General features: G+C 40.3%; 1 protein-coding gene across 6 annotated transcripts in view; it reads right to left on the reverse strand.

Moving 5' to 3' along the window:
• WIZ (WIZ zinc finger) overlaps positions 1-26,748 on the reverse strand; it is a 235,125-nt gene that overhangs the window by 116,214 nt on the left and 92,163 nt on the right. For 5 of the 6 annotated variants that reach the window (XM_053717946.1, XM_053717949.1, XM_053717950.1 and 2 more), the window contains exon 5: positions 709-942. The exons of the other annotated variant lie outside the window; for it this stretch is intronic. In XM_053717946.1, coding sequence (XP_053573921.1) covers positions 709-942 — 234 coding nt within the window. The remainder of the gene's footprint in view (positions 1-708; positions 943-26,748) is intronic. 6 annotated transcript variants of the gene reach the window in all.

Here is a 26,748-nt window from a genome sequence, read left to right on the forward strand (position 1 = left end):
ACTTACAATATGGTGTTTTAAAGGGACACTGAACCCAAATTTTTACTTTCGTGATTCTGATAGAGCATGCAATTTTAAGCAACTTTCTAATTTACGCCAATTATCAATTTTTCTTCGTTCTCTTGCTATCTTTATTTGAAAAATAGGGCATATAAGCTTTTTTTTTATTCACTTTTTAATTGGTGGATGAATTTATCCACCAATCAGCAAGAACAACCCAGGTTGTTCACCATAAATGGGCCAGCATCTAAACTTACATTCTTGTATTTCAAATAAAGATACAAAGAAAATGAAGAACATTTTTGATAATAGGAGTAAATTAGAAAGTTGCTTAAAATTGTATGCTCTATCTGAATCACAAAAGAAAAAAATTGGGTTCAGTGTCCCTTTAATAGTTTTGGGTAAAAACTACATATAAACACCCTATTTTGTGGGTGATATATATATAATTAAAAAATGTTTTCTTCTTTTTGTATTCTAATATAAGAAATCTTGTTTTCTAAAAAGCTACATTGTCATATTGAAAATAAGTAGGCACCTCGTCATTAAAGCATTTTGCACAAAAATGTTCATATTCTTGTATGGGATGCTGGATGGATTAGATTGAGGGGAGGAAGCCTGGGAAACACATACATCAATCTCACACACTGGTGATGATGTAATGGAATGTAAACACTAACAAGGTAGATAAGATCAAAGGCATCTTACCGTCTGCGTCAGCATCCTGATGCCAAGGAGGGAAGGGGGGCAGCGGACGGCCAGGTGAGCGGGCCAGAAGTCTAGTAAGGACATGGATAGGAGACACTGTGAGCTCCCAGTTGGTGATGCCAAAGTCTCGTAGGTGGGCACGAGCATGACTGGAGAGGCCAGCACGTGTGTCAAAGCCAGCCCCACAGAACTCACATCGCATCAGGCTGAAAGTACTAGGATCAAAGTTCGCCACTGCAGAGAAGGAAGGGAAGGTTGGCATCATGTACTCTATATTGCATTGGACATAGAATTCTGGGCTAATTTGTGCAGCTCTCACTAAATTCCATGCAAATTGCTGCCTTGCATAATGAGGAATGGAAATTTAAACGATATATTGGCTCAGTTGGAGAAGAATAACTTACTAGGGAGCACTGGCCAGGAACCCAAGGCTAACATCCCATTGTTAAAGGAGAATATAAGACTCCTCCCTTTCATGCTGTTTACGTATGGTCTTGATTACAATGCAGAAATGAAAAGGGAGGGAAGATTAGTGAATGCTACATAAAGAAACTGAACCAAGCTGTTGAAACTTACACAAGTATGATTTAATTTCTGTTTATCTTGGCTCATCCTAGCAGCACTCAGCAACAAAGATGTGCAAAGCAGTAGCATACAAGGGTAGGCAGAAACAGAATGAAAACTTGTCATTTTAATACGTTTTCTATTTTACTTCTATTATCAAAAGGTTCTTTGTTCTCTAGGTATCTTTGTTTTAAAGAAGGGACGTAAGCTCAGGAGCATGCCAATGTCTGGAGCACAATATGGCAACATTTTTCACAAGAGCACTAAGATAGCATTTTCTATTTCCTCCCATGTAGTGCTCCAGATACCTACCTATGTATCTCTTCAACAAAGAATGCCATGAGAACAGAGCAAATGTGATAACAGAAGTAAATTAGAAACTTTAAAAAAAAATCGTATGCTCTGCCTGAATCACAAAATCATTTTTTGGGGTTTCATATCCCTCCTACTGATAAAAGCTGTAAATGCTGAATAGCACTTTTTTCTTTCAAGATAAGGGATATGTTTCATGGCTGTTTGTTCATTTGTCACGTAACGATAAAGAGATACATTAATTAAATTTGTGTTCTTGCAACTGTTTGGTTAAAGGGACATTAAAGTCATAATTAGACATTCATGATTTAGGTAGAACATACAATTTTAAACAACTTTCCAATTTACTTCTATTATTTCATTTGCTTCCTTTTCTTGTTATCCTTTGCTGAAAGGTTTATCTAGGTAGGCTCAGGAACAGCAAAGAACCTAGGTCCTAGCTGCCCACTGGTGGCTGCATATATATATATACCGATTGTCATTGGCTCACCCATGTGTTCAGTTAGAAACTAGTAGTGCATTGCTGCTCCTTCAACAAATGATACCTAGAGAATGAAGCAAATTTGATAAAAGAAGTAAAAAACTGGAAAGTTGTTTAAAATTGTATGTTCTACCTAAATGTTGGGTTTCATGTCCCATTAAAGGGACAGTCTACACCAGAATGTTTATTGTTTTAACCCTTTCGTGACAGGGTTAAAGTGTCTACATCGGAACACCTGTTCCGATGTAGACAAATTGAAACTACGCGATCGTGCATACGATCGCGAGATTTCAATTATTGGATCGCATCTGGGGGGCGTCCCTACAACCCTAGGAACGCCCTCCAGACCGCGATCAAGTCCTTGAAGCGCAGAAGGCTTCAGGACAGCCGTTTGATATGACGTTCTATTCCGTCATAACGGCTTTAAAGCCCAGTGTAAATATGACGGAATAGAACGGCATAACGGCGTTAAAAGGTTAAAAGATAGATAATCCCTTTATTACCCATTCCCCAGTTTTGCATAACCAACACAGTTATATTAATATACTTTTAACCTCTGTGATTATCTTGTATCTAAGCCTCTGCAAACTGCCCCTTTTTTCAGTTCTTTTGACAGACTTGCAGTCTAGCCAATCAGTGCCTGCTCACAGATATATTCACGTACACGAGCACAGTGTTATCTATATGAAATATGTGAACTAACACCCTCTAGTGGTGAAAAACTGTTAAAATGCAATCTGAAAGAGGTGGGCTTCAAGGTCTAAGAAATTAGCATATGAACCTCCTAGGTTAAGCTTTCAACTAAGAATACCAAGAGAACAAAGCAAAATTGGTGATAAAAGTAAATTGGATAATTGTTTAAAATTACATGCTCTATCTGAATCATAAAAGTTTATTTTGGCCTAGACTGTCCCTTTAAGCTTTATTTGAATTTGGTTGAAAACTTTAAATAAAAAAGTATTGCACACACACACACACAAAAAAAAAAACAACAACCCAAGGCACAGCAAATTTGTAGTGCTCCAGAAAATGTGCGGAGAACTCCAGGCTTCTGAATTTCACAGGACATCAAAAAGGAGGGGTCTGCCTCAGATGGCTAAGACACGAAACATGTCCCTGTGGACTGGGCTTCATGCCCCAGTTGCACAAATGCCTGCATGACTTGATAAACTGAAATAATGCATCTCGCAATCCAAACAGAAATTGTAGTCACTGCTAGCCATTTAGCAATGTAACTCTGCAACCGACTATAGTATGTCAGTTTGTCTCCATTCATTCATAGTATAGATGTGTAGACATCAAAACCACATGTAGAGAGTGTACAGCTTTTTTCTAATCACTAGCTTCTTAACAGACAAAAAAATAAATAAAAATGGGAATACAGGTGTCTCGAGGTGCATAAAAAAACAAAAAAACATAGGAATTCAAAAATTGGTTGGAGAACAGCAATATGCTAAATGAAAACAAAATAAGAACAACAGGACAGCAACTGTAACTGGACTAAAAAAACGAACAAAAAGTACTTAAAGGGACAGTCAATATCAGAATTTTTGTTGTTTACAGAAAATCCCTTTATTACCCATTCCCCAGTTTTGCATAACCAACACAGTTATATTAATATACTTTTTACCTCTGTGATTAACTTGTATCTAAGCATCTTCTGACAGCCCCCTGATCACATGACATCATTCTATTATCTATTGACTTTCATTTTAGCCAATTAGTGCAGTGTCTGCCACAAGTCACGGGCGTGATCACAATGTTATCTATAGGGCTCACATGAACTAACTCTCCCCTGTTGTGAAAAGCAAATAAAAATGCATGTGACAAGAGGCAGCCTTCAAGGGCTTAGAAATTATCATATGAGCCTTCCTACCTTTACATTTCAACTAAGAATACCAAGAAAACAAAGCACAATTGGTGATAAAAGTAAATTGGAAAATTGTTTAAAGGGACAGTCTACCATAGAATTGTTATTGTTTTAAAAGATAGATAATCCCTTTATTACCCATTCCCCAGTTTTGCATAACCAACACAGTTATATTAATATACTTTTTACCTCTGTGATTACCTTGTATCTAGGATCCTTCTTCCAGCCCCCTGATCACATGACTGTCACTGTTTATTATCTATTGTCTTAAATTTAGCATTGTTTTGTGCTAAATCTTAAATAACCCCCTGTGCCTGAACACAGTGTTATCTATATGGCCCACGTGTACTTTTAGTCTCTTTGTGTTGAAAAGAGAGTTAAAAAGCATGTGATAAGAGGCAGCCCTCAAAGGCTTAGAAATTAGCATATGAGCCTACCTATGTTTAGTTTAAACTAAGAATACCAAGAGAAAAAAGCAAATTTGATGATAAAAGTAAATTGGAAAGTTGATTAAAATTAAAAGTCCTATCTGAATAATGAAAGTTTAATTTATACTAGACTGTCCCTTTAACATTACATGCCCTATTTGAAACATCAAATATCTTTTTGGACTTGACTGTCCCTTTAAGGATTCTGGAATATCCTGAAAAATGAGACAGACTTTTAAGCACTAAACCCATCCATTAAATCATTGTGTAAAACTCTAAGGATATGATGTGGACAAATATATAAACTCAAAAAGGAATCCCAATTGCAAGCCTGCAAATTCACATTCACAACTGGATTAAAGTGAATGTCCATTTTGATGAATTAGTGCCCGGTTTTTAATAAAACCTATTAAAAACAAGTGCACTTTAATTAATCAAAATTGACATTTCACTGTCTTCTTAAAAAACTTACCTTTTAATCCTGGCAGCCGCTCCAGCACTTCCTCCGCCCGTCGCAAGCCGTCTTCGCGGTCCAAAATGACGAATCCGGCTTCCTCCAATCACAACGTTGCATCAGGCCAAGATTCCCCCGGGGGGGAATCTTGGCCTGATGCAACGCTGTTATTGGAGGAAGCCCGATTCGTCATTTCTGACGTCTGCAGAGGCTTCCAACGGCCGGGGGAATTGCTGGAGCGGCATTCAGGATTAAAAGGTAAGTTTTTGAAGAAAACCGTGAAATGTCAATTTTGATGAAATAAAGTGCCCTTGTTTTTAATAGGTTTATTAAAAACCGGGCACTAATTCATCAAAATGGACCTTCACTTTAAAGATTTCAAAGTCCAAACGTCTTCAAATGGTGCTATATTATATTTCAATCTTCACGCTCATTGCATGTAGATCATTGTTTTTCAACCACGGTCCTCAAGTACCCCCAACTAGAGCACAGGTGAAATAATCAGCAGATCAGTAACCATGGTTACTAACCAGCTCTTACCATCAGCTGATTATTTCACCTGTGCTCTAGTTCAGCTATAATGAAAACCTGGCCTGATAATGGTACTTGAGGACCGCGGTTGAGAAACACTGGTGCAGATGACGAAATAAACCCTTGACATTCTAGCTTTTACAGCTCAGTAAGAATGTCCTAATAATAATGTTTCACTTGAAAAGTAATTTTATATTATTTATATATATATATATATATATATATATATACATACACACACATACACACACACAATTGAGAGCAGAGTATTCTATCATTGGGATTTCTTCCATGCACTCTCTGTTCCTGGAGTAAAGATTTGGAATTTGCGATTTTAGGGTGAAATAATTCAGTCTTTAATATTTCTTTTAAAAGGATATTACTGTGAACAATTATAGTGAAAAGATCATTTCTTCCTTGTTTTCACAATATAGGGAATTGAGGAAAAACAAAATTTATGCTTACCTGATAAATTTATTTCTTTCCGGATATGGAGAGTCCACGACATTATCAATTACTAGTGTGACTATCACTCCTTGAAAGCAGGAGGAGGCAAAGAGCACCACAGCAAAGCTGTTAAGTGTCAAACCCCTACCCACAATCCCCAGTCATTCGACCAAAGGGAAATGGAAAAAACATAATTTATGTAAGAACTTACCTGATAAATTCATTTCTTTCATATTAGCAAGAGTCCATGAGCTAGTGACGTATGGGGGATATACATTCCTACCAGGAGGGGCAAAGTTTCCCAAACCTCAAAATGCCTATAAATACACCCCTCACCACACCCACAAATCCGTTTAACGCATAGCCAAGAAGTGGGGTGATAAGAAAAAAGTGCGAAAGCATAAAAAAAACAGAATTTATGCTTACCTGATAAATTACTTTCTCCAACGGTGTGTCCGGTCCACGGCGTCATCCTTACTTGTGGGATATTCTCTTCCCCAACAGGAAATGGCAAAGAGCCCAGCAAAGCTGGTCATATGATCCCTCCTAGGCTCCGCCTACCCCAGTCATTCGACCGACGTACAGGAGGAAATATGAATAGGAGAAACCATATGATACCGTGGTGACTGTAGTTAGAGAAAATAATTCATCAGACCTGATTAAAAAAACCAGGGCGGGCCGTGGACCGGACACACCGTTGGAGAAAGTAATTTATCAGGTAAGCATAAATTCTGTTTTCTCCAACATTGGTGTGTCCGGTCCACGGCGTCATCCTTACTTGTGGGAACCAATACCAAAGCTTTAGGACACGGATGAAGGGAGGGAGCAAATCAGGTCACCTAAATGGAAGGCACCACGGCTTGCAAAACCTTTCTCCCAAAAATAGCCTCTGAAGAAGCAAAAGTATCAAATTTGTAAAATTTGGCAAAAGTGTGCAGTGAAGACCAAGTCGCTGCCTTACATATCTGGTCAACAGAAGCCTCGTTCTTGAAGGCCCATGTGGAAGCCACAGCCCTAGTGGAGTGAGCTGTGATTCTTTCAGGAGGCTGCCGTCCGGCAGTCTCATAAGCCAAACGGATAATGCTTTTAAGCCAAAAAGAAAGAGAGGTAGAAGTTGCTTTTTGACCTCTCCTTTTACCAGAATAAACAACAAACAAAGAAGAAGTTTGTCTGAAATCTTTAGTGGCCTCTAAATAGAATTTTAGAGCACGGACTACGTCCAAATTGTGTAACAAACGTTCCTTCTTTGAAACTGGATTCGGGCACAAAGAAGGTACAACTATCTCCTGGTTAATATTCTTGTTGGAAACAACTTTCGGAAGAAAACCAGGCTTAGTACGCAAAACCACCTTATCTGCATGGAACACCAGATAGGGCGGAGAACACTGCAGAGCAGATAACTCAGAAACTCTTCTAGCAGAAGAAATTGCAACCAAAAACAAAACTTTCCAAGATAATAACTTAATATCAACGGAATGTAAGGGTTCAAACGGAACCCCTTGAAGAACTGAAAGAACTAGATTAAGACTCCAGGGAGGAGTCAAAGGTCTGTAAACAGGCTTGATTCTAACCAGAGCCTGAACAAACGCTTGAACGTCTGGCACAGCTGCCAGCCTTTTGTGAAGTAAAACAGATAACGCAGAAATCTGTCCCTTCAGAGAACTTGCAGATAATCCCTTCTCCAAACCTTCTTGTAGAAAGGATAAAATCCTAGGAATTTTTATCTTGTTCCATGGGAATCCTTTAGATTCACACCAACAGATATATTTTTTCCATATCTTATGGTAAATCTTTCTAGTTACAGGCTTTCTAGCCTGAATCAGAGTATCTATTACAGAATCTGAAAACCCACGCTTTGATAAAATCAAGCGTTCAATCTCCAAGCAGTCAGTTGGAGGGAAACCAGATTCGGATGTTCGAATGGACCTTGAACAAGAAGGTCCTGTCTCAAAGGTAGCTTCCATGGTGGAGCCGATGACATATTCACCAGGTCTGCATACCAAGTCCTGCGTGGCCACGCAGGAGCTATCAAGATCACCGAAGCCCTCTCCTGGTTGATCCTGGCTACCAGCCTGGGAATGAGAGGAAACGGTGGGAATACATAAGCTAGGTTGAAGGTCCAAGGTGCTACTAGTGCATCTACTAGAGTCGCCTTGGGATCCCTGGATCTGGACCCGTAACAAGGAACCTTGAAGTTCTGACGAGACGCCATCAGATCCATGTCTGGAATGCCCCATAATTGAGTTATTTGGGCAAAGATTTCCGGGTGGAGTTCCCACTCCCCCGGATGGAATGTCTGACGACTCAGAAAATCCGCTTCCCAATTTTCCACTCCTGGGATGTGGATTGCAGACAAGTGGCAGGAGTGGTCCTCCGCCCATTGAATTATCTTGGTCACTTCCTCCATTGCCAGGGAACTCCTTGTTCCCCCCTGATGGTTGATATATGCAACTGTCGTCATGTTGTCTGATTGAAACCTTATGAATTTGGCCCTTGCTAGATGAGGCCAAGCTTTGAGAGCATTGAATATCGCTCTCAGTTCCAGAATGTTTATCGGGAGAAGAGATTCTTCCCGAGACCATAGACCCTGAGCTTTCAGGGGTTCCCAGACCGCGCCCCAGCCCACCAGACTGGCGTCGGTCGTGACAATGACCCACTCTGGTCTGCGGAAGCTCATTCCCTGTGACAGGTTGTCCAGGATTAGCCACCAACGGAGTGAATCTCTGGTCCTTTGATCTACTTGAATCGTCGGAGACAAGTCTGTATAATCCCCATTCCACTGTCTGAGCATGCACAGTTGTAATGGTCTTAGATGAATTCGTGCAAAAGGAACTATGTCCATTGCTGCAACCATCAATCCTATTACTTCCATGCACTGCGCTATGGAAGGACGAAGAACAGAATGAAGAACTTGACAAGAGCTTAGAAGCTTTGATTTTCTGACCTCTGTCAGAAAAATCCTCATTTCTAAGGAGTCTATTATTGTTCCCAAGAAGGGAACTCTTGTTGACGGGGAAAGAGAACTTTTTTCTATGTTCACTTTCCATCCGTGAGATCTGAGAAAGGCTAGGACGATGTCCGTATGAGCCTTTGCTTTTGACAGAGACGACGCTTGAATCAGGATGTCGTCCAAGTACGGTACTACTGCAATGCCCCTTGGTCTTAGAACCGCTAGAAGGGACCCTAGTACCTTTGTGAAAATTCTCGGAGCAGTGGCTAATCCGAAAGGAAGTGCCACAAACTGGTAATGCTTGTCCAGAAAAGTGAACCTTAGGAACTGATGATGTTCCTTGTGGATAGGAATATGTAGGTACGCATCCTTTAAATCCACCGTGGTCATAAATTGACCTTCCTGGATGGTAGGAAGGATCGTTCGAATGGTTTCCATTTTGAACGATGGAACCCTGAGAAATTTGTTTAGGATCTTGAGATCTAGAATTGGTCTGAATTTTCCCTCTTTTTTGGGAACTATGAACAGGTTTGAGTAAAACCCCATCCCTTGTTCTCTTATTGGAACTGGATGAATTACTCCCATCTTTAACAGGTCTTCTACACAATGTAAGAATGCCTGTCTTTTTATTTGGTTTGAAGATAATTGAGACCTGTGGAACCTTCCCCTTGGGGGTAGTTCCTTGAATTCCAGGAGATAACCTTGAGAAACTATTTCTAGTGCCCAAGGATCCTGAACATCTCTTGCCCAGGCCTGAGCAAAGAGAGAAAGTCTGCCCCCCACCAGATCCGGTCCCGGATCGGGGGCCATCCCTTCATGCTGTTTTGGTAGCAGTGGCAGGCTTCTTGGCCTGCTTACCCTTGTTCCAGCCTTGCATCGGTCTCCAGGCTGGTTTGGGTTGAGAAGTATTACCCTCTTGCTTAGAGGATGTAGAAGTAGAGGCTGGTCCGTTTCTGCGAAAGGGACGAAAATTAGGCTTATTTCTAGCCTTAAAAGACCTATCCTGAGGAAGGGCGTGGCCCTTTCCTCCGGTGATGTCTGAAATAATCTCTTTCAAATCAGGACCAAACAGTGTTTTGCCCTTGAAAGGGATGTTAAGCAATTTCGTCTTGGAAGACACATCCGCTGACCAAGACTTTAGCCAGAGCGCTCTGCGCGCCACGATAGCAAACCCTGAATTTTTTGCCGCTAATCTCGCTAATTGCAAAGCGGAATCTAGAATAAAAGAGTTAGCCAATTTAAGTGCATGAACTCTGTCCATAACTTCCTCATACGAAGATTCTTTATTGAGCGACTTTTCTAGTTCTTCGAACCAGAAACACGCTGCCGTAGTGACAGGAACAATGCATGAAATTGGTTGTAGAAGGTAACCTTGCTGAACAAACATCTTTTTAAGCAAACCCTCTAATTTTTTATCCATAGGATCTTTAAAAGCACAACTATCTTCTATGGGAATAGTAGTGCGTTTGTTTAGAGTAGAGACCGCCCCCTCGACCTTAGGGACTGTCTGCCATAAGTCCTTTCTGGGGTCGACTATAGGAAATAATTTCTTAAATATAGGGGGAGGAACAAAAGGTATGCCGGGCCTTTCCCATTCCTTGTTTACTATGTCCGCCACCCGCTTGGGTATAGGAAAAACATCGGGGGGCACCGGAACCTCTAGGAACTTGTCCATCTTACATAATTTCTCTGGAATGACCAAATTCTCACAATCATCCAGAGTAGATAATACCTCCTTAAGCAGTGCGCGGAGATGTTCTAATTTAAATTTAAATGTTACAACATCAGGTTCAGCTTGCTGAGAAATTTTTCCTGAATCCGAAATTTCTCCCTCAGACAAAACCTCCCTCCTGGCCCCTTCAGATTGGTGTGAGGGTATGTCAGAAACGTTATCATCAGCGTCCTCTTGCTCTTCAGTGTTTAAAACAGAGCAATCGCGCTTTCTTTGATAAGTAGGCATTTTAGATAAAATATTTGCAATAGAATTATCCATAACAGCCGTTAATTGTTGCATAGTAATAAGTATTGGCGCACTAGATGTACTAGGGGCCTCTTGTGTGGGCAAAACTGGTGTAGACACAGAAGGGGGTGATGCAGTACCATGCTTACTCCCCTCATCTGAAGAATCATCTTGGGCACTATTATTATCTGTGGCATCATTGTCCCTACTTTGTTTGGACACCATGTCACAATTATCACATATATTTAAATGGGGAGACACATTGGCTTTCATACATATAGAACATCGTTTATCTGATGGTTCAGACATGTTAAACAGGCTTAAACTTGTCAACAAAGCACAAAAAACGTTTTAAAATAAAACCGTTACTGTCACTTTAAATTTTAAACAGAACACACTTTATTACTGAATATGCGAAAAAGCATGAAGCAATTGTTAAAAATTCACCAAAATTTCACCACAGTGTCTTAAAGCCTTAAAAGTATTGCACACCAAATTTGAAAGCTTTAACCCTTAAAATAACGGAACCGGAGCCGTTTTTACATTTAACCCCTATACAGTCCCAGGAATCTGCTTTGCTGAGACCCATGACTAGAGAAGGCCCCCATCTGAAAAAGGTGTCCATACAGTGCCTGCCGTTTTTTAACAACAATCCCCAAGATTATAATAACTATAAAGAGCTATAATCTGACAAATATGCTTAGCAAAGTAATCGTTTTAGCCCAGAAAAATGTCTACCAGTTTTTTAAGCCCTTATAAAGCCTTTATTCTTTTACTTAATCTAAGAAAATGGCTTACCGGTCCCCATAGGGAAAATGACAGCCTTCCAGCATTACAAAGTCTTGTTAGAAATGTGGCCAGTCAAACCTCAGGCAGAAAAGTCTGCCAACTGCTTCCCCCAACTGAAGATACTTCATCTCAACAGTCCTGTGTGGAAACAGCAATCGATTTTAGTAACGTTTGCTAAAATCATCTTCCTCTTACAAACAGAAATCTTCTTCTCTTTTCTGTTTCAGAGTAAATAGTACATACCAGCACTATTTTAAAATAACAAACACTTGATTGAAGAATAAAACTACATTTAAACACCAAAAAACTCTTAGCCATCTCCGTGGAGATGTTGCCTGTGCAACGCTAAAGAGAATGACTGGGGTAGGCGGAGCCTAGGAGGGATCATATGACCAGCTTTGCTGGGCTCTTTGCCATTTCCTGTTGGGGAAGAGAATATCCCACAAGTAAGGATGACGCCGTGGACCGGACACACCTATGTTGGAGAAATAAGGAATTGGAATGATTGTGCTTTATACAAAAAAAAATCATAACCACCACAAAAAGGGTGGGCCTCATGGACTCTTGCTAATATGAAAGAAATGAATTTATCAGGTAAGTTCTTACATAAATTATGTTTTCTTTCATGTAATTAGCAAGAGTCCATGAGCTAGTGACGTATGGGATAATGAATACCCAAGATGTGGATCTTCCATGCAAGAGTCACTAGAGAGGGAGGGATAAAATAGACAGCCAATTCCGCTGAAAATAATCCACACCCAAAACAAAATTTAAATTTTATAATGAAAAAAAATGGAAATAATAAGCAGAAGAATCAAACTGAAACAGCTGCCTGAAGAACTTTTCTACCAAAAACTGCTTCAGAAGAAGAAAACACATCAAAATGGTAGAATTTAGTAAAAGTATGCAAAGAAGACCAAGTTGCTGCTTTGCAAATCTGATCAACCGAAGCTTCATTCCTAAACGCCCAAGAAGTAGAAACTGACCTAGTAGAATGAGCTGTAATCCTTTGAGGCAGAGTTTTACCCGACTCGACATAAGCATGATGAATCAAAGACTTTAACCAAGACGCCAAAGAAATGGCAGAGGCCTTCTGACCTTTCCTAGAACCGGAAAAGATAACAAATAGACAAGAAGTCTTTCGGAAATTTTTAGTAGCTTCAACATATTTCAAAGCTCTAACTACATCCAAAGAATGCAACGATCTTTCCTTAGAATTCTTAGGATTAGGACACAATGAAGGAACCACAATTTCTCTACTAATGTTGTTAGAATTCACAACCTTAGGTAAAAATTTAAAAGAAGTTCTCAACACCGCCTTATCCTGATGAAAAATCAGAAAAGGAGACTCACAAGAAAGAGCAGATAATTCAGAAACTCTTCTAGCAGAAGAGATGGCCAAAAGAAACAAAACTTTCCAAGAAAGTAATTTAATGTCCAGCGAATGCATAGGTTCAAACGGAGGAGCTTGAAGAGCCCCCAGAACCAAATTCAAACTCCAAGGAGGAGAAATTGACTTAATAACAGGTTTTATACGAACCAAAGCTTGTACAAAACAATGAATATCAGGAAGACTAGCAATCTTTCTGTGGAAAAGAACAGAAAGAGCAGAGATTTTCCTTTCAAGGAACTTGCAGACAAACCTTTATCCAAACCATCCTGAAGAAACTGTAAAATTCTAGGAATTCTAAAAGAATGCCAAGAAAAATGATGAGAAAAACACCAAGAAATGTAAATCTTCCAGACTCGATAATATATCTTCCTAGATACAGATTTACGAGCCTGTAACATAGTATTAATCACAGAGTCAGAGAAACCTCTATGACTAAGAATCAAGCGTTCAATCTCCATACCTTCAAATTTAAGGATTTGAGATCCTGATGGAAAAAAGGACCTTGCGATAGAAGGTCTGGTCTTAATGGAAGAGTCCACGGTTGGCAAGTGGCCATCCGGACAAGATCCGCATACCAAAACCTGTGAGGCCATGCTGGAGCCACCAGTAGAACAAACGAGCACTCCTTTAGAATCTTGGAAATCACTCTTGGAAGAAGAACTAGAGGCGGAAAGATATAGGCAGGATGATACTTCCAAGGAAGTGACAATGCATCCACTGCCTCCGCCTGAGGATCCCTGGATCTGGACAGATACCTGGGAAGTTTCTTGTTTAGATGAGAAGCCATCAGATCTATTTCTGGAAGTCCCCACATTTGAACAATCTGATGAAATACCTCTGGGTGAAGAGACCATTCGCCCGGATGTAACGTTTGGCGACTGAGATAATCCGCTTCCCAATTGTCTATACCTGGGATATGAACCACAGAAATTAGACAGGAGCTGGATTCCGCCCATACCAGTATTCAAGATACTTTTTTCATAGCCAGAGGACTGTGAGTCCCTGCTTGATGATTGACATATGCCACGGTTGTGACATTGTCCGTCTGAAAACAAATGAACGACTCTTTCTTTAGAAGAGGCCATGACTGAAGAGCTCTGAAAATTGCACAGAGTTCCAAAATGTTGATTGGTAATCTCACCTCCTGAGATTCCCAAACCCCTTGTTGCTGTCAGAGACCCCCAAACAGCTCCCCAACCTGTCAGACTTGCATCTGTTGAAATCACAGTCCAGGTCGGAAGAACAAAAGAAGCCCCCTGAACTAAACTATGGTGGTCTGTCCACCACGTCAGAGAGTGTCGTACAATCGGTTTTAAAGATATTAATTGAGATATCTTTGTACAATCCCTGCACCACTGGTTCAGCATACAGAGCTGAAGAGGTCCCATGTGAAAACGAGCAAAGGGGATCGCGTCCGATGCAGCAGTCATAAGACCTAGAATTTCCATGCATAAGGCTACCGAAGGGAATGATTGAGACTGAAGGTTTCGACAAGCTGAAACCAATTTTAGACGTCTCTTGTCTGTCAGAGACAGAGTCATGGACACTGAATCTATCTGGAAACCTAAAAAGGTTACCCTTGTCTGAGAAATCAATGAACTTTTTGGTAAATTGATCCTCCAACCATGTTCTCGAAGAAACAATACAAGTCGATTTGTATGAGATTCTGCTAAATGTGAAGACTGAGCAAATACCAAGATATCGTCCAAATAAGGAAATACCACAATGCCCTGTTCTCTGATTACAGATAGCAGGGCACCGAGAACCTTTGTAAAAATCCTTGGAGCTGTTGCTAGGCCAAACGGCAGAGCCACAAACTGGTAATGCTTGTCTAGGAAAGAGAATCTCAGAAACTGATAGTGATCTGGATGAATCGGAATATGCAGATATGCTTCCTGTAAATCTATTGTGGACATATAATGCCCTTGCTGAACAAAAGGCAGAATGGTCCTTATAGTTACCATTTTGAATGTTGGTATCCTTACATAATGATTCAATATTTTTAAATCCAGAACTGGTCTGAAGGAATTCTCCTTCTTTGGTACAATGAAGAGATTAGAGTAAAAACATAGCCCCTGTTCCAGAACTGGAACTGGCATAATTACTCCAGCCAACTCTAGATCTGAAACACATTTCAGAAATGCTTGAGCCTTCACTGGATTTACTGGGACACAGGAAAGAAAAAATCTTCTTGCAGGAGGCCTTATCTTGAAGCCTATTCTGTACCCTTGAGAACCAATGTTCTGAATCCAAAGATTGTGAATCGAATTGATCCAAATTTCTTTGAAAAATCGTAATCTGCCCCCTACCAGCTGGGCTGGAATGAGGGCCGCACCTTCATGTTGACTTGGGAGCTGGCTTTGGCTTTCTAAAAGGCTTGGATTTATTCCAGACTGGAGATGGTTTCCAAACTGATACCGCTCCTGTAGGGGAAGGATCAGGCTTTTGTTTCTTATTGTGACGAAAGAAACGAAAACGATAAGTAGACCTAAATTTACCTTTAGATTTTTTATCCTGTGGTAAAAAAGTTCCTTTCCCCCCAGTAACAGTTGAAATAATAGAATCCAACTGTGAACCAAATAATTTATTACCCTGGAAAGAAAGGGAAAGCAAAGTTGACTTGGAAGACATATCAGCATTCCAAGATTTAAGCCATAAAGCTCTGCTAGCTAAAATAGCTAGAGACATATACCTGACATCAACCCTAATGATATCAAAGATGGCATCACAAATAAAATTATTAGCATGTTGAAGAAGATTAACAATGCTATGAGAATTATGATCTGTTACTTGTTGCGCTAAAGCTTCCAACCAAAAAGTTGAGGCTGCAGCAACATCCGCTAAAGATATAGCAGGTCTAAGAAGATTACCTGAACATAAGTAAGCTTTTCTTAGAAAGGATTCAATTTTCCTATCTAAAGGATCCTTAAAGGAAGTACTATCTGCCGTAGGAATAGTAGTACGTTTAGCAAGAGTAGAGATAGCCCCATCAACCTTAGGGATTTTGTCCCAAAACTCTAATCTGTCAGATGGCACAGGATATAATTGCTTAAAACGTTTAGAAGGAGTAAATGAATTACCCAAATTATTCCATTCCCTGGAAATTACTTCAGAAATAACATCAGGGACAGGAAAAACTTCTGGAATAACTACAGGAGATTTAAAAACCTTATTTAAACGTTTAGATTTAGTATCAAGAGGACCAGAATCCTCTATTTCTAATGCAATTAAGACTTCTTTAAGTAAAGAACGAATAAATTCCATTTTGAATAAATATGAAGATTTATCAGCATCAACCACTGAAACAGAATCCTCTGAACCAGAGGAATCATTATCAGAATGATGATGTTCATTTAAAAATTCATCTGAAAAATGAGAAGTTTTAAAAGACCTTTTACGTTTACTAGAAGGAGGAATAACAGACATAGCCTTCTTAATGAATTTAGAAACAAAATCTCTTATGTTAACAGGAACACTCTGAATATTAGATGTTGTTGGAACAGCAACAGGTAATGTAACATTACTAAAGGAAATATTATCTGCATTAACAAGTTTGTCATGACATTCATTACAAACAACAGCTGGAGGAACAGATACCACAAGTTTACAGCAAATGCACTTAACTTTGGTAGATCCAGCATCAGGCAGCGATTTTCCAGAAGTATCTTCTGATTCAGGGTCAATCTGAGACATCTTGCAATATGTAATAGAAAAAACAACATATAAAGCAAAATTGATCAAATTCCTTAAATGACAGTTTCAGGAATGGGAAAAAATGCCAGTGAACAAGCTTCTAGCAACCAGAAGCAAATAAACAATGAGACTTAAATAATGTGGAGACAATAATGACGCCCATATTTTTTTGCGCCAAAAAAGACGCCCACATTATTTGGCGCCTAAATGCTTTTAGCGCCATAAATTACGCCACATGCGGTAAACGCCGACACATTTGGCGCAAAAACGTCAAAAATGACGCAACTTCCGATGACAAGTATGACGTCGGAAATAACAAAGAAAAAATTGTTTGCGCCAAAAAAGTCGGAGCCAAGAATGACGCAATAAAATGAAGCATTTTCAGCCCCCGCGAGCCTAACAGCCCACAGGGAAAAAAGTCAAATTTTAAGGTAAGAAAAAAATTGATTATTCAAATGCATTATCCCAAATAATGAAACTGACTGTCTGAAATAAGGAATATTGAACATCCTGAATCAAGGCAAATAAATTTTTAAATATTTAGAACTTTACATATAAAGTGCCCAACCATAGCTTAGAGTGTCACAAAAATAAGACTTACTTACCCCAGGACACTCATCTACATGTAGTAGAAAGCCAAACCAGTACTGAAACGAGAATCAGTAGAGGTAATGGTATATATAAGAGTATATCGTCGATCTGAAAAGGGAGGTAAGAGATGAATCTCTACGACCAATAACAGAGAACCTATGAAATAGACCCCGTAGAAGGAGATCATTGAATTCAAATAAGCAATACTCTCTTCACATCCCTCTGACATTCACTGCACGCTGAGAGGAAAACCGGGCTCCAACCTGCTGCGGAGCGCATATCAACGTAGAATCTAGCACAAACTTACTTCACCACCTCCACAGGAGGCAAAGTTTGTAAAACTGATTTGTGGGTGTGGTGAGGGGTGTATTTATAGGCATTTTGAGGTTTGGGAAACTTTGCCCCTCCTGGTAGGAATGTATATCCCCCATACGTCACTAGCTCATGGACTCTTGCTAATTACATGAAAGAAAAGGAATAACACAAAAGGTGTGGGGTCGTGGACTCTCCATATCCGAAAAGAAAGAAATGCATCAGGTAAGCATAAATTTTGTTTTCTTTCCTAAGATATGGAGAGTCCACAACGTCATCAATTACTAGTGGGAACCAATACCCAAGCTAGAGGACACAGATGACAAGGGAGGGAGAACAAGGCAGGCAGACCTAAACAGAAGGCACCACTGCTTGAAGTACCTTTCTCCCAAGGAAGCCTCAGCCAAGGCAAAAGAATCAAATTTGGAAAAAATATGTAGAGAGGACCAATTTGCAGCCTTGCAAATCTATTCCACAGAATCTTCATTTTTGAAAGCCCAAGAAGAGGAGACAGCCCTCTTGGAATGAGCCGTAATTCTCTCAGGAGGCTGCTAACCAGCAGTCTCATAAGCAAAAAGAATAAAACTTTTCAACCAGAGAGAAAGATAAGTAGCAGTAGCGTTTTGACCCTTACGCTTTCCAGAGAAACACAAAAACAGGGCAGAAGACTTGCGAAAATCCTTAGTTGCCTGTAGATAAAATTTTAAAGCATGCACGACATCCAAGTTGTGCAACAAACGTTCCTTATTAGAAGGATTAGGACATAGAGAAGGAAAACAATTTCCTGATTAATATTTATATCTGAAACCGCTTTCGGAAGAAAACCTAACTTAGTACGAAGAACCGCCTTATCAGCATGAAAGATAAGGTAAGATGAATCACACTGCAAAGCCGAGAGTTCCGAGACTCTCCGAGCACAAGAGATAGCAAAAAGAAACAAAACCTTCCAAGATAACAACTTAATATCTATGGAATGCATTGGCTCAAATGGAGCCTGCTGCAAAACTTTAAGAACAAGGTTAAGGCTCCAAGGAGGAGCAACAGGTTTAAACACAGGCCTGATTCTGACCAGGGCCTGACAAAAAGATTGTGGCACATCCGCCAGATGCTTGTGTAACAAAATAGATAATGCAGAAATCTGACCCTTCAGAGAACTGACTGGCAATCCGTTCTCCAGACCTTCCTGGAGAAAAGACAAAATCCTAGGAATCCTGACACTACTCCAAAAATAGCCCTTGGATTCACACCAATAAAAAGGCATTTACACCATACCTTATGGTAAATCTTTCTAGTAACAGGCTTGCAAGCCTGAATCATGGTCTCAATGACCGACTCAGAAAGACCACGTTTAGACAGAACTAAGCATTCTATCTCCAAGTAGTCAGCTTCAGAGAAACGATTTGGATAAAGGAAAGGACCCTGAGTTATAAGGTCTTTCCTCAGAGACAACCTCCAAGGTTGAAGAGAAGACATCTTCTCTTGGTCTGCATACCAGATCCTGCAAGGCCATGCAGGAGCTTTTAGAATTACCTATGCTCTCTCCTGTGATACGAGCAATGACTCGTGGAAGAAGGTCAAATGAAGGAAACAGATATGCTAGACTGAAATTCCAAGGAACCGCCAGAGCATTCATCAGGGCAGCCTGGGATCTCTAGACCTGGAATCGTACCTTGGAAACTTGGCGTTCTGCCGAAATGCCATCAGATCTAACTCCAGCACCCCCTATTTGAGGGTTATCCTGGAGAACACCTCCAAGTGGAGAACCCACTCCCCGGGATGAAAAGTCTGTCTGCTCAGGAAACCAGCTACCCAGTTGTCCACTACTGGAATGTGGATAGCAGATAGACAGCAATTGTGAGCTTCTGCCCACTGAACAATCCAAGCCACCTCCTTCATGGCTAAGGAACTCCAAGTTCGACTGAGGTGAAAATGTCCGACTGGAACCTGACAAAACGGGCTAAAGACAACTGAGGCCAAGCCATCAGAGCACTGTCAATCACTCAACTCCAAGATATGTATGGGGAGAGCAGACTCCTCCCAAGTCCATAGTCTCTGCCCTTTAACAAGTCTCAGACTGCTCCCCAGCCCAGCAGACTGGCGTCCGTGGTCACATCTCCGGAAGCATGTGCCGGAGATAGATGCTCCTGAGAAAACCACCATGGGAGAGAATCCCTTGTTGACTGATCTAGATCTATCCTCAGACAGATCCGAATAATCCTTCTATTGACTGAGCATGCATAACTGCAACGCTCACAAATGGAATTGAGCAAAGGGAATGATGGCCATGGAAGCGACCATCAGACCAATTACCTCCATACATTGAGCCACTGATGGCCGAACAGTAGACTGCAGAGAGAGGCAAGAGGAATGAATTCTGTTTTTTCTGACCTCTGTCAGAATTATTTCCATCAATAGGAAAACTAATATGGTCCCTAAGAAAACTACCCTTGTAGCTGGAACAAGGGAACTCTTTTCCAGATTCACTTTTCATCAGAGGGAACATAGAAAAGACAACAAGATCTCTTTTTTGCTTGTTGAAAATATGGTGCCTGAATTAATATGTCGGCCAGGTAGGGCGTCACTGCAATTCCCCGAAACCTGATCACTGCCCAGAGTGCCCCCAGAACCTATGAGACAATTCTGGGAGCTGTGGCAAGACGAAACGGAAGAGGCAAACTGAAAGTGTTTGTGTAGAAAGGTGAATCTCAGGAACTTGTGAAGATCCCTGTGGATGGGGACATGAAGATACGCATCCTTCAGGTCTATGGTCGTCATTAACTGACCCTCTTGGATCAGGGGAAGAATGGAACAAATGGTTTCCATTTTGATGGATGGTACCCTGAGAAGCTTGTTCAGACACTTTAGGTCTAGAATAGGACGAAAAGTTCCCTCTTTTTGTTTGGGAACCACAAACAGATTTGAATAGAATTCTAGGCCCTGTTCCCTTATCTATCTATCGTGTACTTATAGAGGGCGAAATAATCGCCGTATATTAATATAACAGAAAAGCCTCTTAGGTGTAAGAATATTTTTGTAGCTAGATGGCGCTATTAGATTAGGTATATTTATCAATTGTTTAGTTTGAGGTCAATCATTCTCTTGAGAAAGCGCTAAGCAGGGGGCGAGAAACGCGTTGAGGCAGTGATCTTGTGAGCCCGTGTGTGCAAGCCTTGCTGGAGCAGAATCAGCTGTTGTCGGGTATTGACATCACACGCGGACTGGGTACATCGATGGTCTGTTTCCTGTGAGTGTGTGCTCGCTACATGTGGACATGTTTTAACCAGGATTTTTAAAGATACCTTTATGTGAACGTTTATTTGCCATATATTGTGAGTACCTGGAAAATTATTGTGTGAATAAATATTGCATATTACAAACAATATTGCACTATCTGGAGCCCTATTTTTTCACAGATTGCGCTTTCCTTTTGGAGTGAAGTGTTTGGTGTTACAGCTGCAAGACAAGCAGCATTTTTGGAGTAGCTGCATCTGTGTTTTTTTTAAGGAGTTTCCTGGGATTTCATCTATCAACAGTAAGACTGTTCACACATTTTTCCTTCAGGACTATATGTGTATTACTCTCATTGTTATATTTCTGTAAATGGTTGCATTTACAATTGTTCATTTGTGGATGCAGCAACAATTAGTATTTAATTAACTATTCTGACATATGTTCCAATATCAATATACACATTTTAATAGCATCTGATACTATATATATATATATATATATATATATATATATATATATATATATATATATATATACACACACACACACACACATATACGTATCATTCATTATATCTAGTATCAATCAGATCACCAAGTGAGTTTTGCGCTTATTCTTTAGCCTAGTGTGTGTGTGTGTGTGTGTGTAATCACCCATGAGGGTCTCAAGGCGCTAAGGGAAAGGGGATGGGCATTCAGTCGAAGAGCCAGGTTTTGAGGTTCTTTCTGATCTTTGTAAGGGAGGTGGATTGTCTGAGGTGCAGCGGGAGGGTATTAGGGTCCGATGTTGTGTAGGGCCTTAAGGAGCTTGAAGGTGATTCTCTTGTTGATGGGGAGCCAGTGAAGGTTCCTTAGGTGTTCGGTGATGTGGCATTGGAGAGGGATCTCAAGGATAAGTCTGGCTGAGGCATTCTGGATATGTTGGAGTCTCTTTTGGAGTTTGATGGTGGAGCCAGCGTAGAGTGCATTGCTGTAGTCTAACCGACTGCTGACGAGGGCGTGGGTGACTGTTATCTTGGTTTCGGTAGGGATCCATTTGAAGATTTTTCGTAGCAGGTGGAGAATGTGGAAGCATGCTGAGGTGATGGCATTGATTTGTCGGTCCATGGTGAGTGAGGAGTCCAGGATGAAGCCTAGATTTCGTGCGTGGTCGGTTGGAGTTGAAGAGTGACCAAGGGCTGTGGGCCACCAGGAGTCGTCCCATGCGGATTTATTGGGTCCGAGGAGGACGACTTCGGTTTTGTCTGTGTTCAGTTTGAGCCGGTTGTCCTTCATCCAGGTGGCGACTGCTGTCAGGCCTCCATGGACGTTCTTTTTGGCGGTGGTGGGATCTCGGGTGAGTGAGATGATTAACTGGGTGTCGTCGGCGTAGGAGACGATGTTGAGGTCATGGCATCGGACAATGGCGGCAAGAGGGGCCATGTAGATGTTGAAGAGGGTGGGGCTCAGCGAAGAGCCTTGCGGTACACCGCAGTTGACTGGTGTGGGTTTGGAGGAGAAAGGTGGGAGTCTGACTTTCTGAGTCCTGCCCGTGAGGAAGGAGGTGATCCATTCCAGGGCTTTGCTGCGGATGCCGGCGTTGTGTAGTTCCTTAAAGGAACTGAAACTATCACTCCCAGAGAGAGAGGAAAGACAATGGGGTCTATTTAAGAAGCAGTGAATGCTGCCTCCGACCCACTCCGCTTCAGTTCCAGCTGAAGCAGAAGTTAAGAAGCAGCGGTCCTACAACCACTGCTTCTAAATTCGTCCGCCACCTCTGAGGTGGCGGACAGCAATCCGCCCGATCGAATACAATCGGGCTGATTGACACCCCCTGCTTGCTGCCGATTGGCTGTGAATCTGCAGGGGGTGGTATTGCACCAGCAGTTCACAAGAACTGCTGGTGCAATGATAAATGCTGACAGCGTATGCTGTTGGCATTTATCGATGTGCGGCGGATATGATCCGCTATATCAGATCATGTCCGTCCGCACATTAAAAAATGGACCCCCTGAACGCATTTAAAAAATGCCTCTTATCTGGACTGCAGATAATCTAGAGAGGAGAAACCTGCCCCTGGGAGGAAAAGTTTGAACTCTATTTTGTAACCCTGAGATACTATGTCCACAGCCCAGGGATCTAGGACATCTCGTATCCACACTTGATAAAACAGAGAAAGTCTGCCCCCCACTTGACCCGATCCCGGATCGGGGGCAAACCCTTCATACTAAATTAGGCTCAGCTGCGGGTTTCTTTGATTGCTTCCTCTTGTTCCAAAACTGATTGGGTTTCCAAGAAGACTTGGACTGTTCCTGTTTGGAAGAAGAATAGTCCTTTAGGTCTATTCTTATATAGTGGTAGAAAAGACCCCTTTTCCTATCGTAATATAAGAAATTATTTCTGCCAGACCAGATCCAAACAAGGCCTTACTGTAATGAACGGCAGAAGCTTGGACTTGGAAGTAACATCAGCTGACCATGATTTTAAGCCACAGCGCCCTGCGACCTAGCCTTATGGTAGCATCCGAAATAAAGGAATTGGCTAGCTTGTCCAAAGGAGTCTCTACCTGAAGTGAATCAGACAAGGCGTTGTACCAATAAGATGCTGCACCTGACCCAGTGGCAATACAAACTGCCAGTTGTCATTGAAGACCTTGATGAACATACATCTTCTTCAAATAAGCCCCCATCCATTTAATCCTTAAAAGAGCAGCTATCCTCTATAGGGATAGTAGACAGAGTGGAAGGGCCCCTTCTACTTTAGTCCCCGTGCGCCATGAATCTTTAATGGAGTCAGCGACAGGAAAACATATTTTAAAGTACAGGAGACAGGGGGGAAAAAGGTATCCCTGGCTTCTCCCATTCCTGTGAAATTCTCTCATTTCTGGAACAGGAAACACTTCCCCAGTGGAAGGAGCATCATAGTATTTATTAAAGGGACAGTCTACACCAGAATTTTTATTGTTTTAAAAGATAAATAATCCCTTTATTACCCATTTCCCAGTTTTGCATAACCAACACAGTTATATTAATATACTTTTAACCTCTGTGATTATCTTGTATCTAAGCCTCTGCAAACTGCCCCTTTATTTCAATTCTTTTGACAGACTTGCATTTTAGCCAATCAGTGCCTGCTCCCAGATAACTGCACGTGTACGAGCACAGTGTTATCTATAGGAAACACATGAACTAACACCCTCTATTGGTGAAAAACTGTTAAAATGCATTCTGAAAAGAGATGGCCTTCAAGGTCTAAGAAATTAGCATATGAACCTTCTAGGTTAAGCTTTCAACTAAGAATACCAAAATAACAAAGCAAAATTGGTGATAAAAGTAAATTGGAAAACTGATTAAAATTACATGCCCTATCTGAATCATGAAAGTTTATTTTGGCCTAGACTATCCCTTTAAGTTTACTAGATTTCTTATTGTTGACAAAGACAGGAGTATCAGATCCTTTCTTCTTCCTTCCACTAGGTGTTATGAAACTAGTTTCATCATGTAATACCAGACTTTTAGTTGCTTTGAAATGGGCAATCCTGGGAGCAATGGTAATCTGATCTTTTTTGTACCACTGGAACAATAGAGGAGAACTTTCCAATAAAACCAATCAAGGGATTCGAAGACTGAATAGAGACCTAGAAATATTTAGTAAATGAAGATGGGTATTTTCTCTATTTTTATATGAATCTGAAATTCTGCTCCCAAAGACTGAGACAAGTATGAAAAGCGATCATATCTTTCATATAATATTGAGAAAATGTAAATATTGAGATTATATATCCACTTACCCTGGGTTTGAACTATGGAACTGATGGTCAATTCTCAAATCCTGAGCATCATACAACAATATTAATAACATAAATGTAATAAGATTCAAAAATGAAATGTGGTATAAAATTAAAATAGGACACTGAGAATTTTAAAATAAGGTTACCAAGACTTTTAAGAAATGCTAATGCTAGAAACAAAAACAAGCTTAAACATTAGCCAGAAACAGAAAAATGTCATTGCAAGAGTGCTATAAGCATCAAAAATGCCAAACAGGTAAAAGCACTCAGCATGAAAAAATAAATAAATTGATAACGACAAGCTGATGTGCACAGTCACAATACACCTACTGAATAAAACACTTTCAGTTGCAAAAACAAACAAACATCCCCCACTGCCCACTATACATAAAAACAAATGAATGAACAAACAAATACATAAAATATATGTGATAGCTTAAAACTGCATAAGTTTGAAGCCCACAATAATAAAAGATAAAAAAAATTACAAAAAAAAACAGTGTTCTCCACAGGACCTTTTTAGCGGGCACACCACCTGGCTGATTTTACACACCACTCAAATAAATTTTTTGCCTATATTAAAAGGGATAGTCTACTCCAGAATTTTATTGTTTAAAAAGACAAATAATCCCTTTATTACCCATGCCCCAGTTTTGCATAACTAACACTGTTATATTAATATTAATATACTTTTTATCTCTGTGATAACTTTGTATCTAAGCATCTGTAGACTGCCGGTTATCTCAGTGCTTTTGACAGACTTGCATTTTAGCCAATTAGTGCTGACTCATAAATAACTCCGGTGCGTGAGCACAATGTTATCTATATGGCACACCTGAACTAGCACTAACAGTGAAAAACTGACAAAATGCACTGAGATAAGAGGTGGCCTTCAAGCATATAAGTCTACCAAAGTTAAGCTTTTAACAAAGAATATCAAGAGAACAAAGAAAAGTTGATGATAAAAGTAAATTGGAAAGTTGTCTCTTTAAGCTAAAATTAGCCAATATTGAAAATGTTCAATTTTTATTGCACAAACTATCATTAAATACATTTATATTAAATTATGAAATCAATTTGTGCTTTGGATAGCAGAATATTATATAACATTAGAAAATATTACATTGCCCCCACCTGGCTAAAACAGAATGCCACACGGCTTGCAAAATGTTCAGTGGAGAACACGGATAATAATAATGTGCTTGCCTTACAGAAAAAGCGCCTGGGAGGCCAGGACAACAATCAGATCCTAGAAAGTAATGGTAATTGGCCAAATCTGCTCCTTGCACTTTTCTGCTGTTAAATATAGATGCTTTGTAATAAGAAGGGGAGGAGTCTTATAAATACCTTAACAGTGTCAGGCTTTGTGTTTATGTCCAACACCCTTTAAAAAAATGCAGTCTCTGGCAGTGAATGCTGCTACTATAGTGAGTCAACATAAAATGATAAATAGCATTCCATGTTAATTGGTGCATATCTGATACATTTTGGGTGTTATGCCAAGGTTAAAGACAGGGTGACACGAAAAACACTCAATAAGAAGGTAAAGTAAATTCTGAAACATAAGCACAAAACCTGAACGATAACGATGAGATGATAGTTAAACAAAATGACTAATAAAAAAAAGTTTGTGAATGAAGGCATAATTTATTCTTCCTGATAAATTCCTTTCTTTCTTGGTGGTGAGAGTCCACGACTCCTAACTTGAGGGAATTCTAGCCACCAGGAGGAGGCAAATACACCCTACAATAAAGAGCTTTAATATCCCTCCCACTTCCTGTTCCCTTCCAGTATTACGTATAGCCAAGAATAGAAGCAGGAAGATAGTAAGGTAAAGGAGGTGCTAACTAGAACTGCCGCCAACTAGAAAAAAATGGGCGGGTTCATGGACTCTCACCACCAAGAAAGAAAGGAATTTATCAGGTAAGAATACATTATGTTTTCTTTCTTAAGGTGGTGAGAGTTCACGAAAAAATGGGTGGGACAAAAAGAAAAGAAATAATGTGAGACAGGCACCTATTTACTAGGAACCAAGTCAGAAGAACCTTCCTACACTAGGCAAAGAACATACTGTAAGGGAACAGGAAGTGGGAGAAATATTAAAGCTCTTGGTGTAGGGTGTCTGCCTCCTCCTAGTGGCCTAGTGATGAATTCCCAACAGTAAGGAATTGTGGACTCTCAGAAAGAAAGATATGTCCCTTCCCCAAAATTGCAACAAACTGAACATACATGATTCCAAATACAAATGTTCTATAGGTCAGAGGTT

This window comes from Bombina bombina, chromosome 6, assembly GCF_027579735.1.
Source record: "Bombina bombina isolate aBomBom1 chromosome 6, aBomBom1.pri, whole genome shotgun sequence".
Lineage (NCBI taxonomy): Eukaryota > Metazoa > Chordata > Amphibia > Anura > Bombinatoridae > Bombina > Bombina bombina.